This window comes from Larimichthys crocea, chromosome XXII, assembly GCF_000972845.2.
Source record: "Larimichthys crocea isolate SSNF chromosome XXII, L_crocea_2.0, whole genome shotgun sequence".
Lineage (NCBI taxonomy): Eukaryota > Metazoa > Chordata > Actinopteri > Sciaenidae > Larimichthys > Larimichthys crocea.
The window spans coordinates 5,295,235-5,307,792 of record NC_040032.1 but is presented as its reverse complement, the minus strand read 5'-3'; the positions used below and the strand labels follow the sequence as shown (position 1 = coordinate 5,307,792).

Below are 12,558 nucleotides of genomic sequence, written 5' to 3'. Positions count from 1 at the left end.
TATCTCATTCAGACTCAGAAACTTCAGTTTCGACGTGGCTAAGAAAAAAAGCAGACAGTGTTACCCCTGGAGTCCACTGAGCACTGCTCTATGATGTTGTGGTCTGCTTTGGTCCACCCTCCATGCTCAGATTTGCTCAGATGTCCTTGGTACACATGCTTTTCCACGAGGAAACAGGCTACGTAGTTAAAATGTTTCTCCTTTTGCCTGTTTTTTTATGACTGCACAGGGTGTTTTATTTTGAAAACTGACCAGATTCTCTATATCCTTTCTGTGGCTGACTTCTGTCATTTGTTCTGTGCTGCTTGACATGGCATCCATCAAAAATAGACCAGTCGATATAGGATCAACAACAACAACAGTGTGAATGAGAAACTACAGTGCAAGCAAATATAGAGACACATATATTATATAGTACCCACCATTTTCCATTTTCAGGTGATTATACACTAATGAATGAATAGATTTTGCACATTATATCCCATTTCTGCCATTTAGGACCCTCCTTATCTGACACGCTGGATCTTTACATTTTCTGACACATTTTTCTTACAGGACAGTACTGAATGTGCCTTTCGAACTGAACTCACTATTAGTCACTATTAGCCAAAACTCCAAACTGCAGTGTAGTTCATAAACCTCACTCATAAACCAAGGGAACTACACTGAATTACATCAAATAATTAAAGCAATAAATGTGCTCAATAAATATCATGGAAAAGGTCAAAATAAAAAGGTCCTGGATGTATAAAGAGAACTGTATAAAGTGTTCCAGGATGGCGCCCACTCATTGCTCACCCCGCACATTTGCGGAAAAAAAGAAGTTTTTCTCCTCAAGGTCTCAAGGTTTACCTCCTCGTGCACATCTGTCTCCTTCCCTGAAGCTTATAGTAGGTAGCTTGTATGGTTTAAAAATTCACAATACAAATTCAATAATGAATCTTTGTTTTGCCTTTGAGGTGCCCTGTCAATAGTTTTACAGATGTTGCAAGTAAATTGCACACACACAAGCCTCTAAGGGCAATTTGTTGTTCAGGGTCTTGCACAAGGACACGTCAACGTGGGGAGGAGAAGTCGAGGACTGAACTACCAACCTTGAGTTTAACAGACAACCAGCACCCCACAGCTAGCTGCACCGTGGTGTATACAGCATTGTACTTCTATAACACTGTCAGACTCACAATGCAAAGCAGAAACACTATCTTTTTTTATTCCACACGTTCTTCTTCACTGCCTAACCTGCCTCTAGGAATGTACGCCATGTTCGTCTTCTGGGGACAATGAACGTGCTCAGTAGAGTCAATGACAATCTTTGTCTTTTTCAAAAGAGATTTTCAAAGCTTGACCTTTGACCTGACAGCGCCAGTAATTTCATGTTGTGACTATAAATCCTCTGGGGATGATGAATGCGTTCACATATTCAACAGTAATGTGGTCAGTAGTTTAGATATATTGTATAGTGAGACACATGAAGAGGCGGATTGACCAACCAACACTGGCACCCTTGTAGCAATGTCTTGGAGTAAGAATCCTACAGTGTTTAAATGTCAGGGTGTGTTTGTTTGTGACTTTCAAACAGAGTACAGTGTGTGTTTGTATGTACAGCGCTTGCTAAGGAGAACCTTGTGTGTGCTTCGGCGATGGCTTGTGCGATTGTCACTCTAATTGTTTCCATCTTTATGTGTGTGTGTGTGTGTGTGTGTGTGTGTGTGTGTGTGTGCGGCTGGCGGTCCCTTCAGAGGGACCAGGCCACTTCAGAGCAGCCAAGGAACCGCCACAGGCTGACGGAGCCGGTGCTGCCACTTCACACAGTGTGTGCGTGCCTGAGTACGCGCGTGTCTAAGGGAGGTGGGGTTGACAAACATGAATATAATACGTGTGTGTTAGGGATGGGGGGGGGTAAGAAATATAAAGAGAACAAGAATATGAATATATTACATAGATTACATTTCTTTGTGTGTGTCTTTCTCGTAAAATACGACAACCAGCGCGTGTGTATGTGTGTGAGATTAATGATGTGTCGACAGAACAAATAGCTTGCAGTGTGTATGTGGACGAGGATTTCAGCAACAGTTCAGCAGCTGTCTGGACCATGTCTGTGTTTACTTGTGTGTGTGTGTGTGTGTGTGTGTGTGTGTGTGTGTATATATATATATAAGAGACCTCTTAAATGTGTGTATTTGCATTTCGACAGAAATTCAACATCAGTTATGTCGATTATTTGTCTGTGCGTCTCCACGTCTATGCCTACAGTACGTGTGTGTGACCGTAAACTTCTGTCTTGTGTGTGTGTCCAGGTATGTACTGCACATATGTGTGTGTGTGTGTTCTCACCTGTTTTCTGACTCATGTCTGTGGGCAGGTGCGGAGGACTCGGGCTGAAGTGCTCGTTGCTGTAGGGCAGGAGGGACGTCAACGGATGCATCCCGTGAGACTGCTGCACCACCGACACTTTGTTGGACTGTGGACAAAGACACAAGGATGCAAAATTAACTTAAATATGAATGATGATTTCATACAATTTGCATAATTTGTTTCACACCAAAGTCCTCGGATCGACTTGTGAAACTGCTATACACACTAAAAAGATTGACACACTAAAAATGTCTCGATGAGTTTGAGACTTTCTCATCACGTGCGTTCTCTTTTTTACACCTACTCATTACGATCACATATTGCAGTGTGAAGCTGTGATAGAAAGTTCCCACATGTCAGTGTGGTGATGATTAAAAAAAATGAAAAGAAGACCTATGTTGCAGGACTGATTTACGACATTTGTGACGAATTTCAGGATTCACGGTAAGACCGCCGGACACGATCAAAGCACATCGCACAGATGCATGTTTTGCTTTATTTTATTTGCTTCGAGAAGATCGTGAAGACCTTTAACCAGATATGATTTAGAAAAATCTCAATTCTATCTCTCCATTTCTCTTAATCACTGCTTTTGCGAGATGCAAGATTAAGACAGACTCACTAAGATGCCAATGTCAGACTCTCTCAGCATTTTCTGCATTTGTCTACACCGGTGGGAACATTTGCATTCGCTCGCCGATCCAGAAATCCATTTGAACAAGAATGAAAGATAGAAAGGAAGAAAGCTGAACATTTTAAAACACGGTTTGGAACAAACAGATGGGCTGTACTTTGCTCCCATTGGTTTTCAGTGGAGCAGGAGCAGGAGAAGGAGGAGGAGGAGGAGGAGGAGGAGATGGAGGAGGAGGCCCATTTGATCGATAAGCCTTTGATGATCCAGCGAAGGCTGCGTGCGAGCTTGTTTGCTTTCATGTTTCTGTTTACAAATGGCTTTCAATAACTTACGTGAAATCCAGTTATTGTTAATGCTCACAGCATGCTGGCCGACATACGATATGTCACAGCGGTTTGCAATGTTGGAGGCAGCTAACCAGGCAGCCTGGGACACAGTTACACTGCATATGTTTGAACGGGGCCGTGTGTGTATATGTGTGTGTGGTGTGGACTGGGTACTGTAATTGTTACTGTGGGAGGCGGGTATAAATATGCTTCTTTCTGTGCAAGTGTGTGTGTGTGTGTGTGTGTGTGTGTCCCAGCTGTATAAAGCCTTTGAAAGCTTGGCAGAGATGCTGATTTTCATGTATATGAATATTTCTGAGAAAAGTTTTTAAGTTATTTTATTTTGCACACTGAGATGGACGATCTTCTGTGTGTGTGTGTGTGTGTGTGTGTGTGTGTGTGTGTGTGTGTGTGTGTGTGTGGCGGAGTGTGTGTGGAACTATTTGCATGTGTGTCTGTGTGTGTGTGTGTGTGTGTGTGTGTGTAACATCAGCACTACAGAGGGGCAGATCTAGTGCTACTTGCTGGGCCTCCTGCTGAGTTACAAAGTGAATACCTTATCACTTAAAGTCAGAGCTTCCACACGCTCCATTCCACATTAACACATGCACTCACCCCCCTTCCACACACACACACACGCACACTTTCAACAGCTTCTTTCCTATCCATCAACATCTTCAACTCTCTCTCTCACGCCAAACACACACACACACACAGAGACACACACACACACACACACACACATCCACAAATGGACCCCTCATGCGTATGCTACACGGCTGCTAAGATCAAACTGCTAAACCGCTTTTAATGTTGAGACACATGAAAACAAAACGCACTGCCTCTGTACCGGAGAGCCGAAGGGCGTGAGGTTTGAGGGTGGGGGAGAGGAGGTGCGGGGGGGAGGAGGTGGTGCGGGAGCAGGGTGGAGGTGCTGGTGGAGTGGGTTTAGATAAGGTGGTATGCATTCATAATAACATGAAGAAGAAGCACTCAGAGACGCAGGAGGAGCCTTGTGGGTTGAGGAATATGCATAGATTTCGACAGAATGGCTTGTTGGCCCCCTTACAAGCGCGAGAACAGAGACATGTTGTCATGGTGACACTTTATTAAACACTATGCTAAGTAGGTTTTAAGGTGAGAACATTCATTTACCCATGAAAACAAGTAGAGGAGTCGTACCTGGTGCTAATGTCTTTAACCTCACTGATTCTTCTTGTGCTTTTCCGACAGCACAAACTAATGTTTTGTGGATGCTGTGCTCAAGATGAAAGTTAGCAATTGGAAAGATTAAAGGAGCAGTGTGGAGGATTTAGTGGCACCTAGCAGTGGCGTTACTGATGAATACTCTCCCATGTCTCACTCTGTCCATCCTAGCATGTAGGAAAAACTGCAAAAATTAATTTCAATAAAAGGTCATATCTAGATCAGCTGTAGTTTGTCTGTTCTGAGCTACTGTACAAAAATGTGCAGTTCAAAATGGCGGACTCCGTGAAAGAGGACCCGCTCTTACTGTAGAAATAATGGGTTCATCTTAAGACAACAAAAACACAATGATTCTTGAATTCAGGTGACTATACATGAATGAAAACACACGAAGGAATATTATATTCAATTCCTGCAACGAAATATTTACAAATCTTACAAATCACGCTGGACCTTTAAAATGAGTTTTTCACTAATAAGCTAAAGACGTGAGACAACCTGTTTCAGGCATTTCTGAAACATGCTGATTAGTCAGCATGAAGCTGGATGTGTTGGAACGTTTGGATTTTTAACATTAAGGGGTGTTTAGAAGTCAAAAACTGGTAAATAGGCAACACTCACATGGTATTTATTTATAACAGCAGAATATGTCTGGATTAGAGAAGTATGTTTAAAATTTTGGATAACATGTTGAGGATTTTACATTTAACGTAGCCATAAAAAGCTGCCTTATATCTGAAAACTTTGCCCATTGTTTAGCATTTCACAAACAGCTTTTGTTGATCTCATCACCTAAAACCTAAAATGACCACTTTTCTATCTACGATCCTTCAGTATCCTGACTCTACACACATGCGTATGTGAGGTCAGATTTTAATCTTATATCATCGTCCCATCTCTTGATGATTCTGTTGCCTTCAAAGCGATTCAACTTTCACATGCAGCTCCTTAATCGCCACTTGTGCGGTATGTAACACAAATCAAAGGTTTCTCGTTTGTTTCTGGAGATACATAGATCTGTCCCGGCCAGGGAAAAAGAACATCATGCTGTTTTTACATTTTAGCAGCAGCAATGACATTTTGCAGGGAAAATCCCAAAACTGGGTAGTCAGCAAGAGTGTCACAAGAGTGTATGGTGCGTTTGGTGACATGAGGCTTGAATGTAAAACGCTTCGAGTCAACAAATATCTAAATGAGTTTTGGCGTGTAACAAAAAAAAAAAAAAAAAAAAAAAAGAGCAGTGACAAACATCAGCATTCACAGAGGCGGCTGTGGCTGCTATACGCACACAGAATATACACAGGTGTAAACTATTGCACACAGATCACACTCACCTCACAAGACGTGTACAGACACATGCGCACACACACATATTCTGCTTGTCCACAGATTTTGCACATATGGACACACACACACACACACACACACACACACACACACACACATCTGTGCAGGGCTGCTAGGAGCCTTCAAAAGTAAGCTGTGGCTCCGTTTCACGTGCTGAGGTTGATGTAGCCATTTTGCTGTAACATTATAGCCGCAAAATTGTCCATTTATGTTTCCTCTCTTCCTCGGGGTAATTAGCCGGCCTTGAAGTGGCTTTAGCTGCGCCTTCCTTTTTTTACACACACTCAGGGAGGCTGACTGAGAGCACTCATTTAACCCATAATTATCAACCCCTCTGTATTTAAAAGAAATCCCCCCCTCCCTTCCTCCCTCCCCCCCCCATCCTCACCCCCACCACACACATACACTCACACAACTTACACATAATTACCTTAGCTGAGACAGACAAGTGTGTACACGCATGTGTGGGGCAGACGCACACACACACACACACACTCGCAAAAAAGATCGAATAACACTTACAGTATCTTTGAAACGGAAACACACAAAAGCGCGCGCGCACACATGTTCAGGTGCACACACACACACACACACACACACACACACACGCAGTGGAGGGAAAAGTTCACTCACCCTTTAATTTACAGGAGTAGAATTACCCACCCTTGCAGGCCGACATAAATCGTCAGGGAATAAATTCATAGTACAAATCAATAGTAAATACAGGGTTTTTAACTGTGACCGGCTGAACCTTGAGTTATTTATTTATTTTTAATAGGAAAATATGTGCTCGGTCAGAAGTGTAAGGACAGTCTGAATGGTACAAATGGATTATGTGCTTCCAACAATTTTGCCGCTTCTGAAATGAACAATAAGACAGACACGCCCCACTGTCTGCAGCGACTGGCCAGGTGTAACCACCTGGAAATGGGTGCAGCACCAAGCACTCTACAAAGTTGTTTCTCCCTACATTCCCTCCTCCCCCCACTTACATTTCCCGTTCACTGTGTTCACTAAAACCTGGAATTTCCAAAGATGTTACTGTGACAACTATGGGCACAATACACACACACACACACACACACCGGACACATTGTGCAAGCATTGCATCATTTGACGCCTGTCAAGACACAAGAAGCTGTCATGGCAAAGATGAATGAAAGTGACAAAACCGCTGCTTTACCAAATAGGAAACGGGACAGGGATATCATGACGCAGCAACACACATCTTTATGTCTGTGCTGACCTTAACAAACAACTCTACAGTCACTCTGGACGCTGTGTTGTATATTATATACACTGTAATGTTTCACACACACATAATTTGTTTTTGTCTGTGTGCAACTGAAGTGAGGTAGCTTCTTTTAAATCTGCAGGAAATACCTTTCTTACCTACCAAAGTGATAAAATATGCAACAGGTTACGCTGTTTTTTTAACCACTAGAAGCACTGTGGAGCAGTGTTGTTACAAGTGGCTCGCAGGAATGTTGCCAGTTGCCAGGAGTAATCAGTGTTGTGGGTAACGCGTTACAACGTTTTCGTGTAACGCAACGCGTTCGTTTCGTGCAGTAACTTTGTTATTTTTTAAAAAAAGTAATCCGTTGCTTTAAGAATTTCTCCGGACAAGGAAAGAAAAATTCTGACTGCAGCTTTTTGTCACAGTACTGTGCCACCTGCGGATGTGTCAGCGGAGGCGCGTCTGTGCCCTGCTGACCTACGTTACCTGTATGTGTGTGGGTGTGTGTGTGTGTGTGTGTGTGTGAGAGTGTTTTTGAACCGTCGGCAAGATGGCAGAGAGGACAGCTTTTGAAGTGTGCACTGTAATACGCAATGTGCAAGCCCATCTATCCCAACAAAAGCTAACAAAGCTAACAAATACGGATGAAACTAATGTCAAATTTAAAAGGGACCACTGGGTAGGATGTCGTAGCATCCAGTGGTGTAGTTGCTAAATATGACCCTGTCGCCCCACCCTGTCCTTTGAACATGAAATAGGGTAGCATTGAAACATGCAAAAAACCTTATCTAGAGCTAGTGTTTAGTTTGTCCATTCAAGGCTACTGTAGGAACAGGGCGGTTCAACATGGTGGACTTTGTGGAAGAGGACCTGCAGCGTCTGTAGATACAAAAGCCTCGTGCTAGGAGCCATAGCAGTAGTAGTAGTAATTCTTCTTTTTTTTTTTTTTTTACGATTATGTACTGATGAAAACATACTACGGCCATGATGAATATACAGTAAACAGAGCCTCATAAATCTTACACAATAAAAAAAGACTTTGTTTTATGAGGAAGGAAAAGCCTTTAAGTTACGTAATGTCTTTAAAGTAAATAAACAGTGGTTGTTTATATCGGTAGTTCTTTCAAAGAGGGCATGGCATACTATGTATCACCGTGCATACATTAATCATATAAGCAGCCATACACATGAAGAAACCCTCGGCCAAACACCAACCACAGCAGCATTGAATAATAAATCTCCTGTTTGTTGATTACATCAAAGATGTAATTACTTCAAAGCTGCGATTACTTTAAAAAAATTCCAATTAGATATCAACACCTCTTTATGTGCGTCAGGAAATCGTAAATGTAGCCCTCAATGTCTCTGTAGTCTAATTTCACTTGAAAGGCCTTTGATTTATCAGCATATTGTTGCTGCCTTTTATCTTCACTCTATTTGAACAGAAATCTGCTGCTGAATACAGGAGTTAATGGGATCTCAGACATCACTTGTTTGTAATGACGGCCCTCCACCTTGACCCTGACACACACACACACACACACACACACACACAGACACACACACGTATGCATTTCACATACACATGTGTGCAAAGAAACGCAGTTGCGTACTTATAACTGCGCACGCACACACACGCGCGCGCCTTCATTTAGAGGACCATATGCTGATAAAACACCTCTAATGTATTCTTTAGTTTTCAGATGACACACTAAGTAGATCCGTCTCTTTTTATATTTGAAGCGGAAATTAAAACGTCCTCTCTTTTGTTCCCCTCTTCCAGAGTGCTTTTGAGTCTAATGTCTTTAATCTCAAATTTCACGGAGATGGCACATTGAAAACACTTCATTCACTCTCTTGCTTTCACAGTCATCCTTGCCCTGGTGTGGTGGAAATAAATAAGAAGAAAAAAAAAAAAAGAAAACACGGATGGTCGCCGGGAATTAACAGTGAATTCACCTTGCTCTCTGCAATCCTTTCAAGTGGCTGCAATCAAACTGCTTTGCTGGAAAGAGCCTTCTCACAAAGACATCTGAGCACGACCGTGTCACGTTTTGTCATCAAATGAATCGAGATTGCACTTAATAAACCGTCTGTCAAAGGCCAACGAAAACAATCATTTATAAAATCATGTTTTCATTCTGTGATCTGTGAATTGGCTCTCGAAAACGCACGAGCTGTTTGAGAAATAACAAACCGGTGGCTTCTCTTAAAAGGAAGGCGTGATACAAGTTAGAAAATATTCTAAATGCACGAGGCGCCAAGAGAGTTTCTTAAAACATTAAACGGTCTGCAAGATGAAACTAACTTTTGTTTTGAGGTTATCTTCTTCGTATCACGCTTTCAGAACTCTTTCTACATTTTCTGCTATTTATGAGTAGTGACCTCAAAATGACTATGAAAGCTCCAATTCCAGTCATAATGGTTATTAATACAGTAGCTGCTTTATATTTTTACATCTTTCAAGAATTTGTCATTGTATTTCCTGGATCATCTGAAATGAAAGTGAAATAAAATACCAACGCAGACAAAAGAACTTCTGAAATGAAGCATCCTTTTTTTCACTTTGACGGTTTTAATTCGCTTGAGATGTTTTCTAATAGGCACCTGTTTAGTTGGTTTGCAGCCAAAATACTGACACCAGCCCCACTGATCACAGGTCAGATGCTCACAATAAAATTAAAATATGAAAATGTGAAAGCTGTAGATGTGTCCAGAGCCTGACCGCCAATGCAGACTGGAATTCCATCATTCTACAACCTTAATTTCAGGAGCTATTCAGTAGGAAAAAAATAAAATAATCTGTGATTATTTCACCCAATGTCTTTTTTTTCTTTGTCAAAGTGGTGCATGTCAAATGTCAAGGTAGTTGGGGCACCCCTTTATTGTCCTTTAGAAAGACACAATTGCACTGTTCTAAATACCTCAATGCTTCCATCATCTGAGAGGTCAGAGGGCAGGGTCACCTATGTGAATGTAACTTCACACACACACACACACACACACACACACACACACACACACACACACACACACACAGCATATACACATGGGTGTTTGTGGGTGCACAGGAGGGGAAAAAAAACTCTGAGTCTAAAAGCGCGGTAAAATTCCCCACACCTGCATGCAGAGAGAAAGTGCAAAACAGAGAAACCAAGAGAAGGTATGCAGAAAGAGAGAGAAAGGGGGGTAATATGAGGTGGCAGCTCCTCACATAGAAGACCTGAGAATCTCACAGAGCATTTGATCTCATGGAAACTCGTCGCCTAGATCACGCTGATATTAGATTAGATTGGTATTGGATTCAACCTGATCTGATTTTAATCGACTCCCAGGAGGAAAGGTTAATGCATGGACATGAAAAGGCAGAATTGTGGGAAACACCTGAACCGTTTGACATCGGGTAGAACAATTTTGAAACTGTCCTGTGTGACTAAAGACAGAAAAAAAAGGGGGTCTGACTTTCTGAGGACAAAAAATCTGGACTACTTGCCAGAAAATATCTTCTGTTTTGTATGAGACAACAGAAATAAAGCATCCTTTTTTTTTTTTTTACTTTTGTCAAAATAATTTATTAATAAGAACCACATTTCATAAATAATGATTTAAATGTTTCAGCATGTTCACTTGAGAACATATTGATCTCATGCTGTAATTCTTCAACCAAAGCACTTTTTATGATTTCTCTATGATTTGACATCGGTTCAGTTCAGAACACAAACTCAGAGACTCAATTATTTTTTAACATCACAGTCGTGTGAAACTTAAAGGACCAGTATGTATGATTTAGTGGCATCTTGTGCTATAGTTATTAATTGCAACCCTGTCTCTTCAAGCTCTCCTTCCCAGCATGAAGGAGAAACTAAAAAAAACCCTGAAACGCCCTGGAGCCATTGTTTAGTTTGTCTGTTTTGGGCTACTGTAGAAACATGGTGGACTCCGTGGAAGAAGACCCATGGTGTTTGTAGATATAAAAAGCTAATTCTAAAGATCACATGATTATATAAAGACAAAAACATCTGCCATAATCTGTAAATACAGTACCCTCAAATATACACACTGGACCTTTAAACAACCTTGACTTCTTATACTGACGTTTATATTTAAGACATCTGCAAACTGTTTGCCGCCAATACGAAATGTTCATATGGAAAGGTTTTCATGGTTATGTTCAGGCAACTCAAAGCAGTTGGTTAAGTTTAGCAAAAGATTGCGGTCTTGGTAAAACATAGAAAAAGTCAATGCAGACTTAAAGTGCAAGGCACGGTGCATAGTTCTCTGTATTATAACCAAAACCACTATCTTTTCCCATCTTTAAGCGAGTGTTTTAAGAAACACATGGGACGCAGGATGCAAATGCTGTGGTGTTAGAATCCTGTGCTTTGTTGATTTACATTTACACTTCAGTACATCCACCATTGACCCCAGTACCACCAGGGTGACCTGCTCTGCCCATCTTGACCCCCCACAGCCCATCCCACTCCAGCAGTCAAGTCTTGAGTGGTGGGTAGGTCTCCCAATCTGGAAGTCATTGCCATCTCCAGAGTCAAGAGCCCAAAATGAGAGCCTCTTAGTTGGAGGTTTGGACAACATCAAAGCCTAAGCAACCATAACAACGCAGCTATGTTTAAAAAAGGGCCAAACACCCCCCAACAAGCCTGCCCACTCCCCAATTACACACTCACACAAAACACACACACACACACATAAATGCTCATATGCATGCATGAATGCATGTATGCAAAGGACACGCCCAGTGGTGTGCATGCAAATACACAAACACATGCACACGCATACACCACCACCACCGTCCACTGCTGCCACACACCACTGGAACATCTGGGCCGCGGCCATGATGAATCAGTAACCGCTGTTTGTAAGTAACACACAGAAAGCGATCTTTGAGTGTGTGTGTACACATATTACTACGCATTCTACAGCAAAATGTGACGTTCACGAACAATGATTCCAGTTTTTACTCATTTTTTACTCATCTTATATATATATATATATACAATTTTTTTTTTTTCAGCCAGGGTTTGGTCCGGCATGTGGGTCAGGAAGGATGGAACAGTTTTAAGTTTTTGATAGGGAAAAGTTATTTGTTTGGATCAAGATATGAAAGATTTTTCCTCTTATATGAACTACTTTTACCAGTGAGGACACGCAGGTTACTTGGCAGCTGATTCCAGTATTTTTTACGGTCAATTTACTCCATAATAAATCAATTAATCGTGGATTCACCACCAACATTTTGTTCCTGGCAGTGTGAAGACTTTGGAACTAAATCTAAATGATTTTAGATCTGCAAATACAACTGCTGCCACAGAAACGGTCACTATTTGTACTTGTCATAGCAGAGTGATGGTTGAAATGGTATTTGTTTTGCAGACATGCGGTTGAAAGATGTTCATTTGAACTGTATTTATCGGTTTTTCACCTGGAATTGCTTT

The 12,558-nt window shown here is 41.6% G+C and overlaps 1 protein-coding gene across 11 annotated transcripts in view; it reads right to left on the bottom strand.

Annotated features, from left to right (window-relative positions):
* Positions 1-12,558, bottom strand: part of tcf7 (transcription factor 7) — a 69,418-nt gene that overhangs the window by 25,017 nt on the left and 31,843 nt on the right. For all 11 annotated transcript variants that reach the window (XM_027273346.1, XM_019264559.2, XM_019264564.2 and 8 more), the window contains exon 4: positions 2,335-2,461. In XM_027273346.1, the coding sequence (XP_027129147.1) occupies positions 2,335-2,461 (127 nt within the window). The remainder of the gene's footprint in view (positions 1-2,334; positions 2,462-12,558) is intronic.